This window comes from Apus apus, chromosome 2 (assembly GCF_020740795.1).
Source record: "Apus apus isolate bApuApu2 chromosome 2, bApuApu2.pri.cur, whole genome shotgun sequence".
Lineage (NCBI taxonomy): Eukaryota > Metazoa > Chordata > Aves > Apodiformes > Apodidae > Apus > Apus apus.
Genome location: NC_067283.1, coordinates 63095870 through 63119147, shown reverse-complemented (window position 1 = coordinate 63119147; position 23278 = coordinate 63095870). Strand labels below are relative to the sequence as shown.

Below are 23278 nucleotides of genomic sequence, written 5' to 3'. Positions count from 1 at the left end.
TTGAATTGCAGCCACCTGAGCTGTCTGGCAGCTTTCCGGGTTCCTTTCCCCCATGGCCATGTTTTTCTGACAGGCAGCACTGCCTCTAAGTAAAACATCCTGCATTTGTTTGCCTACTGCTAAGGTTCTCAGGGGTTTTTTGTGCATATTTACAGTGACAAACACATATCACAAAAAACACTATTAGCTTCAAAGGATTCATCAGCAGAGGGTTTTGGAGAGGGATACCAATGAACATGAAAGCCAGGTAAATGCAATGATTACTGATAAGACCTTTCTGTCATCCATGAGGTATTTGGTACCTGTTGGACAAAGCCATTGGAGAACAGTGCTTTTATCTGTCCACCTTTAAGCCTGCACTTAGAATCTGAATGCACCAAGATGATCTCCAGTCTCTGTGGGCTTCAGTGTGAAGACCAAACTTAGCTGCGAAGAGCTCACTGCACACAGTTGACTGCAAAACTGACTTTGAGAGGTGCTAAGCAGTTGCAGAATACTTCTGCAGATCAACCTCTTCTGAGATTACCTGAGCCAAAAGTAAAAGCATGGATAAAACCAGGCAAAATCTTTTCTTAACAATAACCTGTCACAAAGAGAGCTGGGAGGTTGATTGTTTCTTGGGTTTGGGGCATGTAAGACAAATGTCAAGACACCAATAAAACTGGGGAACTCCCTTCCAAGTACTGAGAAAATTCATTCTTCCTGGCAAGCTGAACTCTGTATTTAACACTGGGCACTAACTTTGATACCAGACCAGATCTGGTCTGTTCTCCACGGAGTAGTAGAGGGATGTAATAGCTTTTCAGATGTCTAACACTTTTGTTTAGTTATGTACATGTAACATTTTAAACACATGCAGTATGCACATGCATACACATGAAGACTGCCAGATTATCTATTTAACAGGAATTTTATTCTTCACTCTATATGTCTCAGTTATCTAAGGAAAAAGATCCCTAAGACTTTAAGAAACGTTGCACTGCATCACGAGTGAAGTAATACTCACACTTTCCTCCCTTTCCCTTCCCAAAGAGGAAAGGGTTCATAGTCCCTTTTGGTTATTTCCACTGTTGCTAAAAACATTTTGTAAACAGCAAATTGAGGGCTTCTGCACATTGATGAATGGTGTCCAAACAAAAATAACATGAAAATAGAAAAGAAATTATACAAGAATTAACCCTTCTCATTCCAACCCACCATTATGCATAATTTAATCCATGTTTTTAGCTAGTCACATCTATTCAGTGTTTCATCATTTTTTTCACACATTTTCAATTTTGTCAGCAGAAAAGAAACACCTTTGCTTTTTACAAGTATTTTCTTCCATGCTCTAGAGAGTAAAATTAAGAATCACAGCACATGATATGTTGCCAAAACCAGATACTGTCTTCCTTTCATTTTCCATTATTAAACACTGGAAGACAGAAAGGCAGTCTCATCACAGTATCCTGCACTCACATCTGGAAGACTTGTATCTGAGTCACAGCCAGCTAAAGACAGCTTTGCAATGCAGAAACAAGATATCTGCAATTTTGGAGAGAGAGAAAGAAAACCTGGAACAGCTCCAGCCCAACTGGGTTGATAGTTATTGTTGTCTGGTTAAGGAATTAATTAGTATCTAATAGTCTTGACTTTAAAAGGACAGATGGATCCAGAGCATGTAAACACCAGATATGAACTAAAAAAAAACCCAAAACAACCTGTAGTTCCTTCCTTTATCCATTCAAACTCTAGAAGCAATAACTCAAAGTAGTATTTAGACTGCAAATCGGAGTTTCATACAAAGCTAGCAATCAAGTCAAACCAACCAACCATACACCTATCATGTTGACACAAGAATAATCAAACATAATGATTTCAAGATCCTCATACTATTATGTTAAATCAAAGCCCTCCAAGTACATAAAAGTTTAGTTCCACCTCCCTCGAGACATTATATCTTCTCCAATTTAAGACAGCGTGAAACCAACTTGGCAAATGTTGGACTGGTCCTGTAGGAAGAGGAAACACCAACTCTGGCATCTGGAGTCACCTTTTCAGACATTGGCAGGGCATATTACATGGGAAAGTAATCTCTTCAACTTCCTAACCATTCTCAGAGGAAAACCATAAAACTTTTTGCTCTTTTACTTGGTCCCATTAACCATCTGCAGAAGGGCACTTTTAAAGCAACAGCCACTTGGCAAGTCAAAAAATAAAAGTTCCAAATACATGAAGTTAAATACATATGTCCCAAAATCTCAATATTTGGAGGACACAAGGCCAGTGCCAATAACATGGAGTGAGAACAACTACCACCTTTCATTCTAGGGCAAACTGACTCAATGGTGGGGGTTAAAAAAGTAAAAAAAGGCAGCAATTCGTTAAATTCCTGTAACAGGAAAGTCATGGAGCCACAGCTCATTTCCAGAGGAGACAGGCAAATGTGCTTTTTAGTGCACTGGAAAATGACTGAAAAAAACCCACAAACATCTTATGAGGAGAAATTGGGAAGTGCTTTTTCTAGCTAGAAGCTCTTGGGATGGGAAACAGAAAATAGGAGGCAAAACCTGGCCTTATACCCTTCCACCAAATAATCACAAATAGTCTTGTTCACTGCTCACCATAGTTCATCGAAGGCTACTAACCACTCACTTCAGGAACTTTCAATTCCCCTCATCCCACAAGCCTCACATCTGCAAATCTCCCTATTTAAAGAAGTGATAACAGACATTTGAGGATTGCTAGATCAGACTCTAAGAAGAGATCATAAAAAAGATTAAGCACGTGGACTTTTATATTAGTGCTTTTAACATTTTCCATGTAGTTAACTATCAGGAAGAAATGTCCTGCATTCTGTTTTGACCGCAAAAATACTTTGTTTTTCCTTCACTACTTCTTTTTCTCCCTTATTCTAGCAGAAAAACTGATGTCACTTTCAAAAAATGTAGGAGGATATAACAAATTGACCACACAGCTCTCTCCAAAGTCCAAATGGCAATTAAGTCCATTACCCAAACCAGACAGCCCTCTGTAAGCAGAATTCCTATTAATGCTGTAATTCATTCACTCTGAAAATCACTACGAAAAATCACACTGCCAACTTGTCACTTGTTTGATTACAAGGTGCTGATGTGTTCCTCACAACACATCAGCCCTCCAGACAAAAAGCAGGCATTTTGCACACTCAGACCTGTTCACAGAGATGCCAGTGTGTTACAGCACTGCCAGAACATTCTCAGCTAGCATCCAGGTCCATGTCAGCTTCAATAGGCAGCAGATGCTGCCCAGTCCTCAGATTACAGATAACACAGAAGATACCTCTACTTTCATTCCAGGCCTTGAGCTTATCAGCCTAAGGAGAGAAAAAGGCTTTAAAATCCTCATTTCAACTGCTGAACAAAAGAAAGCATACGAACAGAGGCCTCCCACAGTGGCTTAATATAAAGATGAAGTTGTAGTCCATAGTCTGGTTACTCTGTATTTGCTGCTATCTACTAATGAGCTACTGAGCATTAGTTTAGGAGGCTACTAGGAGGTTTTTATCCAGTAAATTATAATTTCTCCTCTATTCACTAACTACCCACAGATAAGGCTGCCTTTAGTATTTCAAAAAGTACAAGCAACCATGTTGATAAAAACTAGGGACAGCAACTCCTTCTGAAGGCAAACCACTGTCTGTGTGTCTGTGGAGTTCAACAGAGCTTCGGCAATGTTTCAGAAAGGTGATGCCATAATAAAAGATTCCACTTTGCCAGACTAGACCCTTCTTCCAGGATGGCATTTTTCTAGCAAAGAATAAAGCAAGAACTACAGAAGTGCAATCACTGATTTTCTGTTTAGAAGATTATTTTGCCCATATAACCAAAGATACCTGGCAAACCACATGTTAAGTTCACTTTGCTGGAGCTATTTATACTTTGATGTTGAAAAACAGACCTGCTGTTATGATAGCATTTTGTAATATCCAAATTGTGATATTTAAAATGGGTGTGTTAAGAATGAGAGATAGAATATTCTTTAGTCAGATTGTCTCAAAGATATCTGATACTCAACTGAAATTTTTCAAAATATTTTGCTCTTTCAGGCTATTTTTATGAACTGTAAGGAAAAATAACTCTCTACAGAGATTGCTTAACTCTATGCAGGGAGGTGACAAACACCCCCAAAAAGAGGGCAACATCACAGAAATCATGTCAAGCTTCCCACTGCTAGAATTTTTACTTAGGCTTCCACAAAGATAAAGTATTACTGTAACATCATCTGTGCAGCTCTCCTTACTGCTCACAGTGGTATCACTTTGCACAGAACTCAGTGCACGAAGAGCCAGCACAAACAGTCATTTGCGACAAAATCTGAATTGACTGCCACTTGCAAGGTGCTGTATTTTGTGAATTGCAAACAGCATAGATCAGACAGGAGACAATTCATTTACATTGGGAAAATACTGATAGGACTACTGACAAGCCACATCTCCAATATTATACTGGAGCAAGTAATTTCTCTGCCTTATTGTTGCAGGAGTCCTGTGGAAGACTTTGAGGGGGCAGAAGCAAAGGTTTGAAAATAGAATTTCTCTCATGGGAGAGAGAGAGAAGAGTATATGCATGATTAATATAAGACTACTGTCCTCATCAGAAGCAGCACTTTGTTCTCATAGCCCTGGCTTCTTTGTTGCTGTTGCATGTGGAATATCAAGTTGGTAAACCAGAAAATGCCCAATTGACAGTATTTTGGCCTGTTAATGCTGTTTTCCTGGTAAAATTTTGCTGTTTCCCTACTTACAAGGTCAAATATCCTTCCATGATTTAGACTATAAACTTGAAACAGATGTTCTTTCTGGATTACCTCTATGAAGCCACAAGCAGAATAATCACTAGCAGGACACACAAATACAGCTACAGAATAGTTTAAACCCTGAGTCATCAGAAATTTTGAAAGAAAAACATGTAAGTCAGAAGTAAGCTAGAGAAGTCAAATCTACATCATAAAGCTAAGTCACACACCTATACCTTTACCTTTGATGGCTGATAAAGTTAACATGTGGACTTGATCCAAATAAAGCTTTATCTTGCTGTCAACAAGCTCTTACAATGAACTGTAATGACTCTGTATGCTGAACAGATGTTTAAGAGGTGATCATTTATGTGCAGCAATGTTCTGCCACTACCTGTAACTCAGTAATTCCTGTTCTCTCAATGAGTAATGTCAAAATACAGCATGATGAAATTCCCTTGTACCTGAGATACACAGCACTAATTCCCACATGTAATAGAAGGAGCAGTAAAATCAAACAAGCTGGAGCCTTTAGTCATTCAGGTGTTTTTTAAAACCAGAATGCCTTTACCCTGTTAGGAGAGCTGCCTCATTTCTTCAGACTAGTCAGCAGAGAGGCAGCATACAAATTACAGTGCCTTTAACTAAAAAAAGGTATAGGTAATAGATACTGTTCTCAACTGGACTTTTCAGATTAATTTCAGAATAATTCAACATACCTCTATGCAGGTATAGTATTGCACGGTACAACGTGGCAGACTTGTCTAAAAGTAAACAAGCAGGTCAGAGTGTATAAGATTGTTTAATGAGAAAAGGAAAAAGAGGAATGAAATGTCATTATCCAACTGGGAATCTTGGCAGCAAAAAAAACCCCAAACCACCAGGACTACCAGCCTTGCTTTTCCAAAGGCTTCCACAGGAAGTATGAAGTCACTGAGATCTTGTATTTCTCATAGGAAAGATGTAATCTTGTACCATTTACCCTTCTTGCTTATACATAGATTTATACTGATGTAGAGGGAACAGGCTGACCAGTTATCACATTATTCTGTCACTCCAGCTCTTCTCACAGGGTACACTCAGAAGTCCTGATTTATGCATATGTAATTTTAGGAGATAGATGCTGAAGTGAAAATGAACAGAAACAAGGAAAACAACAACTCCAGGAGAGTAAAACACACCGAAGTGTAGTTCTGTGTGCCTGCAAATCCTCTTCTGGAAGTCCTCAGAGCCCTAGAAACCTCCCATAGCAGGGACACCACAGCACTGTTTCCCCCTTTCTTTGCCACCTCTGGGGCTCAGGCCACTTACTTGGATCCTTCGTTTTCACAATCATTAGTTAAATACACCAGTTATGCATATTTTTCTCAGAAATGAATTATTGGGTAATAGGTATTGTTCTCAAATGGACTTTTCAGACCTGACAAGTGCTCCCAAACCCCAAACAATTACTGTCGCAGAACCTCTCACCAGCATAGCCTAGCCCCTGCTATCCAACACCATCATCTCATCCAACACAGACACTAGGTCAGCAACAAAAAGGAAGCAGAAGGAGACAGGTTCCATCAGATCCAGCTCAAGTTCATCAGCCTCAAGAACCAACTGCTCAGGAGATTTCAGTCCAGTTTCTGATTTTGTATTCTTCAGTAAATAGCTTTGAAGCAGGAGTGCTAAGAGTAGCACCAACACAGATCTGCATTTTCTCCCCAGATTAAAAGGTTTCGTTTTTTAAAACTTAGAACACAGAACAGCAAGTCAAGCACCTTTTCACTTGGTCTATGCAACAGACATAAGTACAAAGTTTATTTATTCAAAATGCAAAGAAGGAAAACAATGCCAAGTTATGTGCACATACCCAGCCATGCTGCTGGCATGTCCTTCTGTGGCTTCAATGTAAGCTATATTCCCCAAATACCAATATATGAATGTAGGAATGGCAGGATTCTTCTAGCAATGTTTCTAAAGTCCCAATTCAGAAACATGCATGACTTTCAGGCCAGATGAAAGCCTCGTACCTGCACATAAACACCAATTTAAAAATAAAACAGTAGGCTTAAAGTGCAACCCTTCACTAGAATGGGAACTGGCACATCTAAAATAACTTGCCCCATTATTGCTCTTGGTCTGTGCAATTCTATTTTCAGTTCCTTTTCAGTAGAAAAACGTGTCAGTGGTCTTCAAAAACACACACCAATATAAAGAGAGCAGCTCTGTTCAGATTATCCCAGTGATACCCCAGTAAATGCACACAACAGGAAGAAACAAACATCAGCAAGGGGAAAAAAGTGCCAACCTCACAAGTCATTCTAAACCAGAAGAAAGTTGGGCGCTTTTTTCCCCCACTGTAGAAACTGTCAGCACTGTGTTAAATTTAGGTACATTGTCCTTGGAATTAAGTGGCTTGATCAAAGACTAAATCTTTCAGACATGGCAATGGTATTATGTAAGAATTCATTAGGCACTCACACATTGAAAATCTGGAACATCCTGTATTAAAACACTCAATCATGCTCCCAGTAACTTAAAACAAGGCATTGTAAAAATTAGCACATTAGGACATGCTTAAAAAATTTATGCAAGGACTTTGCTAGAGGAAAGGGTAGAATTTATCTGTTCTAACACTGATGTTGATACCTGAGCTAGTCCATCTAAATTTCTTTTATTGTCAACGGAGAAAAAGGCAATTCTAGGTTGCAGTTCCTCTAATCCTAAAACACAAGTCTAAAACAGGTACTGCTACTATGAAAGTAATCTAGATCAATAAATTTAGATGTAGAAACATACACTGCACTTACAGAGATGAACAGTAGCTATACTACACACACTGACAAGAAAATTGAAATCTCTAGACTGTGAAACTAGGCTTCCATATAACTATAAGAAATGAAAATTTCAAAAATCATGCACAGTCCCTGGTGATCCATTTTTTGGCTTAACACCTAAAGACACCATAAAACAGTTCATATTCCAAAAGCTGGTATTCTGCAATAAACTAAGCCCTCTTCAAGCACCTGAAATGGAGTTGGGAAATAAAAAAAAGAGGGGGAAGTGCCAATCAGGAGGCACTTCTGAAAAAAAAAAAAAAAAATTATTATAAATATATTAAGTATATTTACTGCCAGACACAAGTGGAAGTTTTAGGGTAGCAATGCTCCTACATGATGGGTAGTCAGATGCTCTCAGTTTCCTGCCTCTGCATGCAGGTGCTGTAAACCTCAGATCTTCCAGTCCTCCTCCTTGCCTAAGCAGCTTTTCATCTCCAAGACACCCAGTGACAGCACTTGCAGAAGAACAGAAGCAAAATATTTGTGAATGACAAACAAAAAGTTTTCAGTTGGTTTGCAAACATTACACCAGGGTACCTCATTAGGTGAAGATCTATGTTCTTCTGCCCATGCCCCAAACTAGTAAAGATCTCAGGGTGCCACCACACTCCTTCCAACACCACAGGGCCACAGAATTTGCTAAAAGAGGTACAAAAAATATTCCGAGCTACCTTTCAACATGGAACTCCCTCACAGGCAAAAGAGGATACAAAAAGATTTTGGGAAGCTGTCAGTAAGGGCCAGGGAAAATCTGCAGTGAATCTGCTCAGCCCTGGATCTCCAAGAAGGAAGGAGTTTTCCACCTTTCTTCAGTGCCTCTGCTTGCGGTTCCCCTGTCCCCCATCTCCCCTAGGCCACATCATACAAAACTAAACTGACTGTAAAACAATCTTTTATTGTAGAGTTAATTTTCAGTCAGCTCAACCTGTGCAGATGCACAACGGAGAGTTTTTTCACAAGAGAAAAAAAGGAACATGACACAAGGGGAGGGAATATATGCAGAACCTCCTCATTTAGTAGAAAACTTTAGCCAGAGGCATTTATTTGACTGGGAAAAGCACATTTTCAGTTTACATTTTGGCAATTATCTTTGAAGACGTGAGTTAGTAACCCACTCTCTTTATTTGCATAAACAATGGAAACTTTATATTCTGCAGTTGCTTGCAGAGAGTACCCCCATTTCCATTGTGGCCCTTGATTCTGCTGGCAAGTAAATTTTCTAGAAAGCTTTTTTCAACATATTTTAGCCTATTTCCAAAGAACCGTGTACTGCTCTGCACTCTTGTTCTACAGTTTAAATGTAAAATTACTGCTCTGCTGTTTAATATAAAAGTCGTCTAGCTAACCTGCATTCATGTGGGCTTCAGACTTACTTTTAATCCCTTCAGAACTGTGGCAGGAAGAGAAGCCACCAATAAAACATGTGCAGAGAAAATACCTTGTTGTGGCTGGTTTTCCTTCCTTATTTCTGCTCAGAATTTGCAGCACACTTGCTTCACATTCATTTATTTTAGATCTTGAACCAAGCAAGAAGACAAGAACACAGCCCCAGCTGTTTACTTATGCCTGTGTTACAAGCACCTTACATCTGTAGCAAGTATCTCTAGAAGCTGAACTTTGGAGTATGTCTAATTTTAGGCACTCAACTTCAGACACTATTGAAAACAAGCAACTTGGAGACGACAAGCACTCAGGATTCAGGGCAAACATCTCAACTAAAATATCTGGGAAATCATTAGTACCTTTCCAAAAAGTCATGCCCTGAATGAATTCCAGAGGTTACCCCCTAAAAAAAAAATAATGTCCTTGTTTTCAAACTTAGCAACCAAATCAAAACAAAAACTAACAGGAAAACACATAGCACGAGCAACAGTCAGTTGATAAATAAGCATAAATAAATGTAAAGTAAACAATGCAAAAAAAGAAGAGATACTTGGATTTTGCTTGCACTATACTTGTATTTCAGGAAAATAGATGTAATTTGCTTGCCTTGTTAAAAACATGCTGCCTTCTTTATCTATCTCCCACTAGAGTTTCAGTCTCTTATTTGCATACAGTACAGTAGCAGTTGGGTTACATTGGTATTTTGCAAAGATAACTGCCATATCAAGAGGAAAAAAAAACACCCCTAAGTTTGTATTAGCCACAGTATTATATTTTTCCCCAGGAGTATTCTTGTCATGCTTAGGAGTCAGCAACAGCAGAAACTTAACTTGCTTTTCTTTACAAAGGACAGCAATCATTAGGCAACAGGAATATGTCTCATTTTTTCCTCTTTAGCAGTTTTGAAAAAAAGAATTGTCTTACATTTTAGAATTACTACAGTGATGCTCCTAATACGCAGTGACAGGCAACTTACTGTTCAATAAACAAAGTACAGCAACAAAACTGCAGAAAACTCTCAAGTGAGCTCTTTCCAAAATATCCTACAAACTTGCAAATGGTCAGGGGAAAGAAATTCAACAATCCTCTAAGTTGCATAAATAATTACAGCTTCCCTTTCAAACAAATCCTTTACACATAAAGCCTAAAAAAAAGATGCTTTAAAAGAACTAGGACACTGCATGATCTGAACAGCTGACCTGCAAAATTTATTTCCATCTCTATTGCAAGGTATTATACCACCAACATCTGGCTATCTCCAAAGTACATTGAGAAAGCATTTCAGGTTTGAGTTTTAGCAAACTTATGATATCTCAAAATGCAGATGGATTTTTTTCCATTCTTACTGTAGCACTAAAAGTCAGACTGTGATAGCATATCAGCTGTCCTGATGCTGGAAGGCACCCCAGCAATAAGCAGGATGTACTTTATACAGGACGAAGGAGAGATGACTTGGAAGAGGATGGCCTGAGTCCCCACTGACTCCAGGTCTCTCCAGGGGAAAAGTTCCATCTGCCAACAAATAAATTACACCACCATCTTACAGGCACAAACAGTGCACGTAATTGCAAAGATTTGATCCTAGACAGAGGAAACAGAGGCATGCCTGACACTTAGGGTCTTCTAAACCGTTGGGGTATATTGCCCTTATTAGTTGCTATCTTCAAAAACTGAAGTGTCAGAGAAAAAGGAAAAAGAGGATAAACTATTATTTCTCCTAATAATCATTAAAACCCTGACTCAACTCTATTCAGACCAAAAAAACAGGAAGCCTGACTGAAGTAAGGCAATTGAGGTAACAGTACACATAAAATGTGTGATTGATAAACAGTTAGATAACCAACCACTGATCAGGATGTCAGAACCCTACCAAAGGATGAAGGCAGACTACACCAGACATCTGCTGTTGTAATCTCTTCCAAGCAAATATGCAGATGATGAAGCTTCCAAATACAGCATTAAAGATTTACAGCATGAACTGAACCGAGAAATGCTCAGCATATATGGACAAAAAAAAACAACCCCAAACCTTAACAGTTAAAAATCAAAACAGACAAGTAGGAGCATAACCAGGAGAGAAATACATTGCAAAGCATGTAGGAGGCCAGTTACTGTCTATATAAACTGATACACAGATAGCTGTAGCTTTAGCTCCTTGAAAGTGGGATGCTTGGAGGAGTCAACACTCTTGGGTATTGGTTCATCTTCCCTACTGAGATTTGCTGCTTCCTGCTGTATCACCATGTGAAGAAACTTGTCAAGCAATAAATCCAGTGTCGGAGTCAAGCCCTGTGAGGGAATGACAACTCTAGCAGACCCACTTACCCATAATGGGAGCAGCCATACTTGGGACTGCCAGCAGCAACTCAGGATCCCAAAAGCATCAAGTAACACCAGAGGCAGAGCTGCGGGAAAGGATGCAGCAAAAGAATACATACTCCCAAAACCTTTTTCTTTTAAGCTATTAAGAATATTACTCTGGATATCCATGTTTGTCATATAAACAAACATCCAAGTCCACTGGTTCAGGTCAAGTGGCTTTAGCAGCCTCCTGTTGAAATGGGTTTCACAGTCCAGTTTTGGACTTCATGACACGATACTTTCATTTTAATCACTGTTGAATCTGTAGCCTTCCACTGTTATTGTATTTTTCTCTTCACATGGAGAAACAGTGGGATACAGAAGGGAAGAAGTCCCAGGTCAATTTCATTTATGCTGCTCGCATATACTTTCACCATGCTATCTCTTAACAGTCACACTTCTAAAGCAAGCAGCCCAATTCCTTTGCTTTGCTTTTCCATGTTTAAGAAGAAGTCTACCCTGTAATTTTTTTTCTTTTATCTTGTTCATATTTTAGTTCTGGTTTCATGACAAAGAACTACAGTAATATTTTTATTTACAAGAGCGACTACAATGGGACAGAAACATGTCACCCATTTCCCTCTGCCCTAGGCCATTCTGTGTTCAAATCCTTATTTTATTTGCTGATTAGCACATCAGCAAAATATCTCTAAAACTTTCTTTTTCCACACTGCTGAGCCCATTTTCCTGTCTGCAGTGTCACTGCTGCAACTGGCAACTAGCTCCCTAGCAGAGAAGTAGCAACAAAGGTAACACTACATCGAAGTTACATTCTTTGAATAAAAAAACAAAGGTTTCCTTCTAAGAATCTATCATATTTCACATTGTACCACGGCAATATGCCTAGACTTTCAACATTCTTGTATATAATAGGCAAAAAACACCCATACACTGAGTGCAGTGTTATTGTTGCTGTGGCAACTGCAAACCACAATTTTTTGCCTCAAGAGAATTAGCATAACCACAAACATACACACAAAGGCATAAACAGCTGTGGGTACCAACAATGCCTACAACTCATTGTAGATGTGTAATGCTGCCATCAAAACCTGGATTTAAGTCAAGGAGTAAGTCCTTTAACTCCCCAGTCACTGCCCCCAAAACATTTGTCTACTCTTGCTTTTCACCTTGAATACAGCAGAGCTGGCAAAACATCCTGAGAAACCCCGCAGTGTAAGAAGCATAAGACAACTTAAAGTCTGCTTGCAAGTGAACAAAGTAATTCTAAATCTCTCAAACAGATAAATCATTGACTTATCAGATGGAATTTGCTGGCATAAATACTTACTGCAAACTGTAGGAGTCAGTGATTCGAACTTGCCCTCTGTGTGAGCTCACAGGAGATAAAGAAAGTCAATACCATACTACTCTTTAACACTCCCTTGTACTGATAACAGGAAAAAACCTACTTTCACCAGTTTATAATGTCATTTAAGCTAGGTGTAAGAGTTAATCATTAAATCTTTTCTACTCAGCAGTCCTTTAAAAAACCAAACCAAAACAAAACAAAAAAAACCAAAAACAACCCCACCAATACTTGAGCATGAAAACAAGCATGGAAGTTATTTGAGAAATGTTGGGAGTGGGGTTCCTCAAATGTCTTAGTTTTTGCCTTGTCATTTTGCACTCCCCATTCCTCCCCTATCTGCATACCAGTGCCAAACTGCACTTGAGCAAGAAACCACAAATGAAGAAATTGCTCAAGTCCAATTAGAGCTTTTGTCATAAGACTGAGGCCTGTAGAAGAAACAAATGCTCACCCTGTGCATGACAGCCAGCTGAAGTTTCTTTCTTTGCCTGAAATAGTGTAGTTTTTATTCCACATGTATTCCAAAGGACTGATCTAAAGGAGCATTTTTGCTCCCAGCCATCCCCAGCCTAACTAACCAAACTATGGAAGACCACAGAATATAATTTGATACTGATCAATAATTCCTAACGTTGCTATTCCATAGGATTGCCAGATTTTTATCTAGGACTTACCAGGCAGATACACTCAGGTGTATCAGCCCTTTGCATAAGTCATGTAGGGTAGTTAGCTCATATGTTTGCAGACAGCACCTCACCCACTATGCTGCAGAGTTTATTCACATGAGGACACAGGCAAAAATTCCATTATCAAGCTACCCAGGAGCATCAAGTAAGTGTTCATGAGTCCTCAAACCCCATCAGGGAAAAACACTTAGAATAACGAAAATCAATAATTAAGAATTTTTCTAATATTTAGTGGGTTTTTTGTTTAGGACTAGATAGCATGGCAACAGTCATACTGGAGACTGCTTGACTAACTTCCTTACTAGCTTTCAGAGTAATGACTACCATTTCCTGTTCAAAGCTGGTAAAGTTTTCCACTTAGTACTTTGAATTTTTGTTTTAAAATTGTGTTTCATTTGAGTATTTTACTAAGTTTAGCAGAATGACTGAGAACAAACTCTTTGGGAATTTATAAATGTTTCCATTGATTTGATTAAAAAATACACTTAGAAGGTTTTTTTTTCTTCACATTGAGATTTCTTTTTCTTTTAAGCATGAAGTCTTCTCATCATGAGGGAAGCCCAAAACAGTAAAAAAATTATTTCCTACCCAACTCCATTAAAGATGCAAGATACTGCAAGAATAGCCCCCCCTCAAAAAAAAATCTAAAAAAACCATTTATGTCAGAAACTACTGCTTGTGCTTTTGTTTCTGCTTTGGTGCTCACCTACGTTTCTGCAAAAGCTGTTTAAAATGCCACAAAGGGAAAAATAACAAATGAAAATTAACACTGCCAGTCAAGACTGCAGGAAGGAGAAGCATCAAATCCCGTATCTTGCTCTGGGGGTGACCACCAGAGGGGTTTCCCCTTGGCCGTTTTTCTCCATGTGACATTCTCCCCATCGGCAGAGACAGGACAAGCTGACCCAACTGAGCCCCTTGCAGAACAGACTGGATTCCACACTGTCAAAAGTGACCAAACAAGCCAGACCAGTGCTATGCTCTGAAGAAACCACCAAATGAAGGTCAGAGATTCCCACTCTGCCTATCTTACCAAGTAGTGCAGCAGAAGTGGGTGCATAAAGCCAAACAGCTGAGGATGAGGACCCCACATCCATGTGACTCGTTGCCTGGAGGGTGTCACTCCAGAGCAGCTGAACTCTGGTGCTGCAAGCTGCGTGCCCTCCAGCAGCTGAAGCACTGCAGGTTCCTGAGGCACATCCTTTGGCTCCCTATTCTCACAAAGCAACCCTGCGCAGATGCTCTGAGGCCGTTTCACATACAAAGTGTGCAGAGTGGGAGCAGTCAGGAGATCCATTCCCAAAGTGCACTCCGGATCCAAACATAAATGCTCCCACTATTAGTAAAGGATAGTAGAAACTTCTGCATCAGGCTGTACTTTTAAGAGCAAGTCTGCATTTCTGGAAGCCCTCCTTAAGTATCCTCACTAGAGTACCCAAGCATCCAGGAAATGACGTTTAGTACCCTGACGGTTACCTGTAACTACTAGGTCACATACAGAGACATTTTTTCACTCCTGAGAGAAACAGGGCCATTGACACCACACTTTTTACTTGGTTTTGGACAAGTACAGAAGGCCAGGATTACCTCTGCAGTGATGCCAAAACCTAAGCTGCAGCCTCCCCTGTCCAGGGATTACCAGCACTGCTTGCAGTTTGGCAAGTCTACCTTGAGCAGTGCCATAACAGGAGTCAAGGAGCAGCCAGGGCATTAAATACCATGCCAGGCTGGCCAACACACAGGAAGTCCTAAGTATCAGGAGCTCCCCTGAAAGCACAGAGCCAGCTCTGTGCTTGGTGCCTACACCCCTAGGCTGAAGCCCAAGAGTCTTCGTCACCACTTTGTATTGCCTTAGAATAGCTGCAGAGCACCACTAAATCACAGCTGGTGTGATTTATGTGCAGAGAAAGTTTCAGGAAACTTTATGAAGCACTTCAACATTTGTTCTTCCAGATCGCATTTAACACAAATGAGAAGAAAAGCACTTAAAAGGGGGAAAAATCACAAGCAGCTGATTCCAGCTGTACTTCTGTCATTCACCAAATGAAAAGTTTAATAAGACAGACTTTGTTTTCAAGGCATGAGGGATGTGGAAATATTTACAGCCATAGTATCAAGACATCAACCATGAGGTTCAATACTGCAATGCCAAACTGAGTGAGAACACATTGAAAAAGGCAGCATGTGTTTCCAAGGCAGAGGAAAATGTGTTATTATTGCAATTGTTAGTAATAGCTGACCTGAACAGAAATAAATGCTTTGGAGATGGCCTTAATCTTTGGAAAGTAGTGTCCCGTTCTGGCTTAGGACTGTCTCAGGAACATACAGAAGCTTGGGCCCTGCACAAACAGGTTCGACAAGACAGAGAGTGGATTTGCTCTAAACGCACAGAAAAGCCATGCAGCCCACAAGCACTATGAGCTGCCCTACTTGTAGGCATCTGTTTAACTGGGGGCCCAAAACAGAGTCAGCAAGACTATGCCTCTGTTCTGTAAATCAAATGTTATGTCCTTCATGGCATTGTAGTAAAAAGCTAATTATTTATTTTAAGGAAAGTAGTTTTACAAAATCTGGGTACTCAAAAGTCAGAAAATATAAAAATTAAAGCTGGTTTTGGCAACCTAAGTAGTATCTATCTATAAATGCCTTTTAAGATGCTGACTTCCAGTTTCATTCTTGCTTACTGTTTCTCAAATAACTGAAAGCTATACAGCTTTATTTCTTTTTGCAGTTCAGACTGTCAGGCGGCGAGGCATTAAATCTGACAAGTACTGTTGCAATTCAAAAAGAAAACATAGAACTTTTAATTGCAGAATGACTGGCATTAGGAAATAAAAATGTAGCATAGTTCATACCAAACATGGACAGTTGTTGCTGTTGCCTTTGAGTAGCTTTTTCAGGTAAAAATAAGATACTAACCTCACATCTTAAATTAACTTCCTCGGTTATCTCCCTTCAATCTGTAATTTCCTTTGCCTTAGCATTACGTCTTCTACTGCCTTTATTGGCAACCATTAACGGCACTGCAAAGTTCCCAGACCAATTCTGTTGAGTTCCTAGAAATGTAATTTTTTATATGGATTCTCACTGCCAAAAGTGAAAAATGGTTTTGAAAAGCCAGGCAAGGGGGCTTAGGACTAACACGTGCTGACCAGCTAAGGCAGAAAGTATAGAAGTAAAACTGAAGTCAGACAGCAAAAGAGCTGAAAAATGTGAAGTTTAACCTCTGATTTTGGGACCAAACTTCATGTTTATTTTTTAAAATGAAAAAATATATATACACTTTTTTCTTCTTTCTCCTTTTTAAACCAATTCATCTGCGTGCTTTGGGCAGAGAGCTACTCAAACTCAAGGAATGGTGGGAAGACATCTCCAATACTTCAACTATCCCAAGACTCAGAGGCATGTCCCACAGTCCCTCCACAGAGTCAGTGTCTGATTGAAAAAGCTGCCAAAACATAAATATACAGACCAGCTCCAATGAAAGGTGTACAACTAGCAGTCAAAGCATACGAAATGAAGTTGAAATGCACATTTTTAAACGGCTGGCCTCTTCAATGAAAACACCGAAGTTAAAGCCCTCAAATACAAACCTGAGAAGATGCTCATACTACTTTCTTGGGTTTTTTTGAGAGAGCGCCCTTGAACACAGAACTTATTTCCCTGAAAGTCAACAAACTTGGTACTGTCTGACATATGTCAGGGAAAGGCCTGTTAAGATGTAAAGTTTGTTGTACGGCAGTTCAGGATTTGCATTTGGACTGCTACTTCCAAGGCAATAGGTAACCTGGGCTATCAAGGGTACTGCAAAATAACCTTGAGAAATGAAACTTTCTTCAATCAAATATCTTAAACCTTTGAATCTGAATTACTTCTAGAGATGCCTAGTTTAGAAAGGCATGGTAAAAACTCCATGTGGATATATGATGACAGTAAACTTATTTTTAATATACCTTTAAATAGTATATCTACGTCTTCCCTATGTTTATACATACATGCAGTATGTTTACAGAAAGTAAATTATTAGAAGTATAATCTTTAACTTATCATAACTCATCGATTTATGCTAGAGGATGATGTCTCTAAATTGTTTATTTAGTGCATATATGGGAAAAGTATATACTTTGCCAAACATTACTGTGTAAGTATATTGGATGGATGGTATTGCAGAATCAATTATTTGGGCCATATCTGACAAGAAAAAAAAACCCAAAACTCTTTTCCTAATGCTGCTAGAGGTGTGTCATTGACCTAGCCAGATATTTTTAGAATGCAAGTCAGCTAAACTTCAAAGTCTGCTTTCCTGGGATATGAGAATGAATTGAACACAGAGTCTTTTCATCCTTTCTCAAGCTCATTAATCTTGTTGCTGATTACAGCACTTCTCAAAAAAAATAATATTTCAATGCTAAATTCAAAGATAAATCATCCATTAAAGAGACATTCAAATATACAGAGACATCAGGGCTATTTTAGCATTTAAGGCAGAACACACTGCTACATTCTCACGCAGTACACTGTCTGCTAAATAAAATGTGAACAGTCTGCCAGGTACACAGCACAGCTAGGAACTGCACTCTGTAATTCTGTGCTGTTTTTACACCTAAGTTGTCATTATTTAAAAAGAAGAAAACGACCAATGTGAAAAATTACATTTTCACATTCATCCATGCTTCCCATAACGAGTGATACAATAGCTGCTTATTAATGACAAAACATTTTCAACCTTCCATTGCCACAGCTTTTCTGCCCCTGCTATGAAAGGGTAACTATTATGATGCTTATTTTTCAGACCTGCAGCTTGACTTTTTTTCTGGTCTTTCTCACAGACTGAAATCTCCCTCACAGCATAGATCTCATGAAAAACAATCTCTATAAAAGAACGGGCAAGTTCTCTGTCCACTGAACACAGAGGAGGGCACAGGTCACCCCCGTGACCTGCAAGGTCTACATTCCACCTGTGCACCTTCATCTCTCGCTCTGTGGGCACTTCTCAGCAATTCCAAAGGCTCAGGGAACCACCAGCCACACGGACTGGAGGGAGACTTAGGCTGTCACCACCCAACAGCCACCCACACACTGTGACAAGCCAGAGATTCTCTCCCCTGTTGCAGCCTAGCCACCGACTGGAAGACAGAACCTGTGCGCACTGCAATAAGGGACACACATAAAACCAGTCCGTGCTGCATGTGGGATTCATATCTCACAAAATATTCTCTTATGCACTGGCAGGAGCCAGTGAAAACTCTCCCCCTTGGCAAAAGCCCTCTCTGATTCTAATAAGGAAGGTAACCAACCCACCTGGCAAAACAGCTCAGTGAAAGTGTTGAAAGTGGTTTTGTTTTATTTCCAAGGGCGTAAGCACTGCAGGTCAGAGTTAAAACTCGTGTCATTTGTGGGAAGAGTGGTAGCACAACACTTGCAGACAGTCATCTAGGTACTTCCTACTTGAGGGCAGCAGAAATCCCTGATGCTTGGCATGGTCCAGTACGTGCCATGTGGCAAGAGGGGTGTGGGAGACATCTTCAAATGACTGACAGCGTAACCTCACAGGGACAGTTAAGCAGGGTCCCTGGGAGGTAGGGGGAAGGTGATTTTTCAGATGAAGAAAGCTGCATTTCAGCACAGCTGTGCTGCAGTTCTGTGATGAACCTCAGCAAGAGGGTTTCCTCTTGTCCAGCACTAGACGCCTGCACTCCCATTCACACAGCCCAGCCACAACACCAACCCTGGAGCACACACACACTGCTCAAGCCACAAACCACCAGGCATCCAGGTGCCCACCATCAGCACCTACGAGACCAGGGCCCAGGGACAAAGACAGCATGTCATCAGAGGCAGCAAAGAAGCATCCTCAGGCCCAGAAGAGCACAGGGACAATTTCTTCCACAGGCAACATCATCTTTGTATCACCTTGGCCGCATGAAGAACAAATTTTGGAAAGCTTAGAAAGAAAACCTGCAGTCTGTCAAGTCTTCATTGTTTGGTGACCCAGTCGGCCTAACTCTGTGCCTACAGCACGCTGCTGCAAACACGCTGGAAGAGTAAACATTTGCTATTCCTGGTTTATTTGGTGTTCCCATATTGATCAATCATGGCACAGAACACCTCAAAAAAGAAGCTGTCGCTATTCATACACCTTCTCCCAAATGAATAGCTTAAAACTATAGGCCTTTATTGTTTGACTGTTTTAATGTTGAGGAAAGGATCTCTGTTTTTTTCATGAAAAACTTGTTTTATGTTACATGAAAGACAGGCATGGTTATGTGTAGAGGCTTCACCTATAAAATGATGTATTTCTTACTCAACATTAAAACCAAACAATAGTAAAGAATAACACATAGTATCATCAGCCCCTCTGCAAACAGAAGCAAGCAAACAGATCGCAATCTTCCGCTGACTTTGAGCAGCGTGACTCCGCTGCCCCGGTTTCTCGGGAGCACAGCTCAACCTCCTAGCAGCTTGGTGGAGGGCTTTTCTGCTCTGCACGAACTCCCAGACCTAACTTCCTCGTTGCTGAGGGAATGCAGGAAGGCAGCAGGTGCACGCCGGCTTGGGAGACAGCGAGGGGTGGCGGTGGGGGAGAGCAATGGTTGCTGCCTCTGAGGGGTCAGTTTAACCAGGAGCCCACCAGCGACCAGACGGCACCGCCGCCAGCAAGATACCGGGCTGCTAAGCGTCTCACACGAACTTGCTCGCCCGTGAGACCGCCTTCCCGCGCCTTTCCCGTGCACGCGCTGCGCCAGCCCCTCAGCCACCCGCACCGGGCTGGACGGGACCTCTGTGCCTCCTTCCCGCAGCCACAGCAGCAGCGCCTCTCCTCGCCCCGCACAGCCTCCCCGCCCCGCACAGCCTTCCCCGCCCCGCACAGCCTCCCCCGCCCCGCACAGCTCCCAGCGGCGGGCAAGCCCCTCCGCGGCTCCAGCCCTTCCCACTCCGCCGCAGCCCGCTCCGCGCCGCGGACACCCAGCAGCGACCGGCACCCGGCGCCGGGCATTCCCGAAGGAAGCACACGAAGGGCTTTCCCGGCCAGGGCACCGCGGCTCGCCCCGACCCCGGCCCGCCCCGCGCCCCAACCCGCGGGGGGGATGGAGCCTCCGCGCTGCCTCCCAGGGCCCTCTGCCAGGCACCAAGTGTGGCAGCCAGGGGCTCCTCCTCTCCGCCGGCCACCCCGCCGGGACACCCCCGGCTTCAGGACACACACACGCACGCACACAAGAGCCACCCCCGCTCGCTCCGACCCCGCCGCCTTACCTGGTCCAGCGGGATGCCCAGCAGCCCGCTCAGCGGGTGCAGCAAAGTGGAGCCGGTGGTGCGATGCGGGGCGCCGGGCGAGCCGGCCATGCTGCATCTCCCACACACACACACACACACACACACACACACACACACACACACACACACCCCCTTCCTCTTCCTCCTCCTCCTTCCACCGCCCTCCCGCGCCTCCACCGCCCCGCACCGCTCCGCGCGCGCCGGCCGCCGCCCCGCCCCGCCCCGCCGAGGCAAGGCGGCCGCCAGGCGGCAGGGGGCGCTCGCGGGGGAGGGCCCCGCGGGCACGGGCCAGCTCCCCCCCCCCCCCACCCCGCCCGCACCTGCCGGTTCCCGCCCCCGGGAGATGCGGGGCGGGATAGCGGGGTGGGGGGATGAGGTGGGGCGGGATAGCGGGAGGCTAAACCCGCGCCGGGGGGTGTTCCCTTGTAACGGGCGGCTGCCCCGCCTGGCGTCAAGCTGGAAAGGCGAGTTCCCCGCCCGGCGGGCAGCTTCCCCGCCCCTCCCCGCGGCCCCGCGATGGATGCGGGACGGGATGGATATCCCGCTCGGCCCCTCCGGAGGAGCCCCTGCTGCGGGAGCCGCGGGCCGGGAGGGGGGCAGGGCCGGCAGCACCCTGAGGCAGCTTCTCGGCTGAAGGGGACCCCACCTGCCCCCCGCAGGGCCAGGCTGCCCCGAGCAGGGGAGAGGCGGGAGTGTCACAACCCCAGCAGCTGTAGGAAGATCTTGTTGTTTCTTTTTTTTAGACACGGAGAGGTTGTTTGCAGTCGGGGCTCTTAGAAGTGCTGACGTTTTTACTGGAGGATGACCATTCAGCTTCAGCGTCAACATCAGGAAGAACTTCTTTCCTGTGAGAGTGACAGAGCACTGGAACAGGCTGCCCAGAGAGGTTGTGGAGTCTCCTTCCCTGGAGACATTCAAAACCCACCTGGACGTGTTCCTGTGTGATGTGCTCTGGGTGATCCTGCTCTGGCAGGGGGGTTGGACTAGATGATCTTTCGAGGTCCCTTCCAACCCCTAAGATCCTGTGATTCTGGTTCACATTGCTGGGAAACTGAGATGCGTGTGATTTGGGGAGACAGCGACTTCTCCTTGATAGGAGGGGGAAAAAAAATGTAGTGAAAAACGAGTAGGAGTTGTAAGTGATACGTTTATCTTGTAAGTGAAATATGGCCATTAAAAAGATACTTCTCTCAAGATCATCTATCTTCAGAAGGTGTGTTCTTACATTTGCCCTGGACAATGTGGTATTGTGTTGTGAGAAGAACTCGGGCAATGTTGCAGTGTTTCCTGCTGCTGACGAGCTTAGAACCTGAAATACCCCGAAGGCTCTTTGTGGACTCGGTTTCAGGCTCTTAAAGAGGCTCGTACCTTCTTCAAGTAATTGCCTGCTGTGGTAGCTGAAGCTAGTGTGACATGAGTGTCCTGCTTATCCTCTGCCAGTGAGTGCTGTGCTGGAAAATTCATGCAAAAATTTGTTGAGTAGGGAAGGAGTTTTACAGCCATTACATTCTCTTAATACAACTGTTTAAATGCTGCCAGTTTCAATATATATATATATGTATATACAAACATACATGTACACACATACAGTTGGAAGGACTGAGCAGCCATTCATAAGACTTCTTAACATTTTCCATTAGAAGTCCCTCTTTCCAGTCGTTTAAAATTTGCCAGCCTGAAACTATCTGGATGGAACTTTCCATGGGCTGTGTCAGCCACAAGTGGGCTGCTTGTTGAGCTTCAGTTAAAACCATTGACCTGCTTTTGGGAATGGGGTAAAAGTGATTTATTACACACACGCTGCACATATTCTCGAAACTTTTTTGCTGCGGAAATCTTGTACCTCTGGGATGGTGACTTCAAGTTTAGATGTGGTAGTTGTCCTGGAATCAAGGAAATGCCTTTCATTGTCTTTGTGAAACTACTCAAGAGTGATAAACTGGCAGAGTTCGGGGGAAAAACCCACATAAAATCCATGTGGAGACTTGTGAGGTCACGATATAATGTCTCTGAGGATCATAAGCGTTCTTCAGCCCTTCACATCCCCTCCATGTGACTAGACTCCATCCGTTTCTGCCACTGCAGGAGCAGAGTGGGGTATCACAGGGCTCCAGGCAAAGGAACTGAGAAAAGCATGCCTGTCTCGCTATAGTCAGTAATCAGCCATCTGGCCTTTGTGCGGTGGTGGAAACAGCTGCTCCGGAAAACAGCTGGAAGGAGAAAAAGACAGCTGGAGAAAGCCAGTAGCAAGAGCACAAGAAGGAGGAAGGCTGCAATTCTGAAGTGGGTTAGCAGAAAAAGCCCAGTGAGGAGAAGTAGAGCAAAGTTGGCTACAGATACAAAGGAACCGAAGCGAGGAGAGCTGTGGTTAGGAGTATGGCATTGGTGAGGGAAGTGCATCAGTAAGAAGTGGGTGGGACGGTAGTTTCAGAAGCAAGATGGTATTAGGATGAAAGCACTGGAGAGGGAGAGAAGCTTAGAGTAGCAAGAGGGAATGAAAGAAAACTGGAATTACTATTAGAAGAACTGTTACTATTAAAAACTACTCTTCCTGAATTTCGGTGTTCCTTTTCTTGTTGAGCTAGTAGCTTTGAAATATATAAGCAAAATACTGTCAGCTCTGCAGCTCACAGTTACAGAAGACTGGTACAATCCCAAAAGAAGGAGAAGGCAAAGAAGCCTCT

At 42.6% G+C, this 23278-nt stretch overlaps 1 protein-coding gene across 3 annotated transcripts in view; it reads right to left on the bottom strand.

The window, feature by feature from the left end:
* The window catches only part of MBOAT1 (membrane bound O-acyltransferase domain containing 1), a 59146-nt gene extending 38476 nt beyond the window's left edge, over window positions 1-20670 (bottom strand). For 2 of the 3 annotated variants that reach the window (XM_051610860.1, XM_051610863.1), the window contains exon 1: window positions 20574-20663. In XM_051610860.1, the coding sequence (XP_051466820.1) occupies window positions 20574-20663 (90 nt within the window). Of the gene's footprint in view, window positions 1-20573 lie in introns of all 3 variants that reach the window. The other variant, XM_051610862.1, reaches the window with a different exon arrangement.
* Window positions 20671-23278: the final 2608 nt, after the last annotated feature.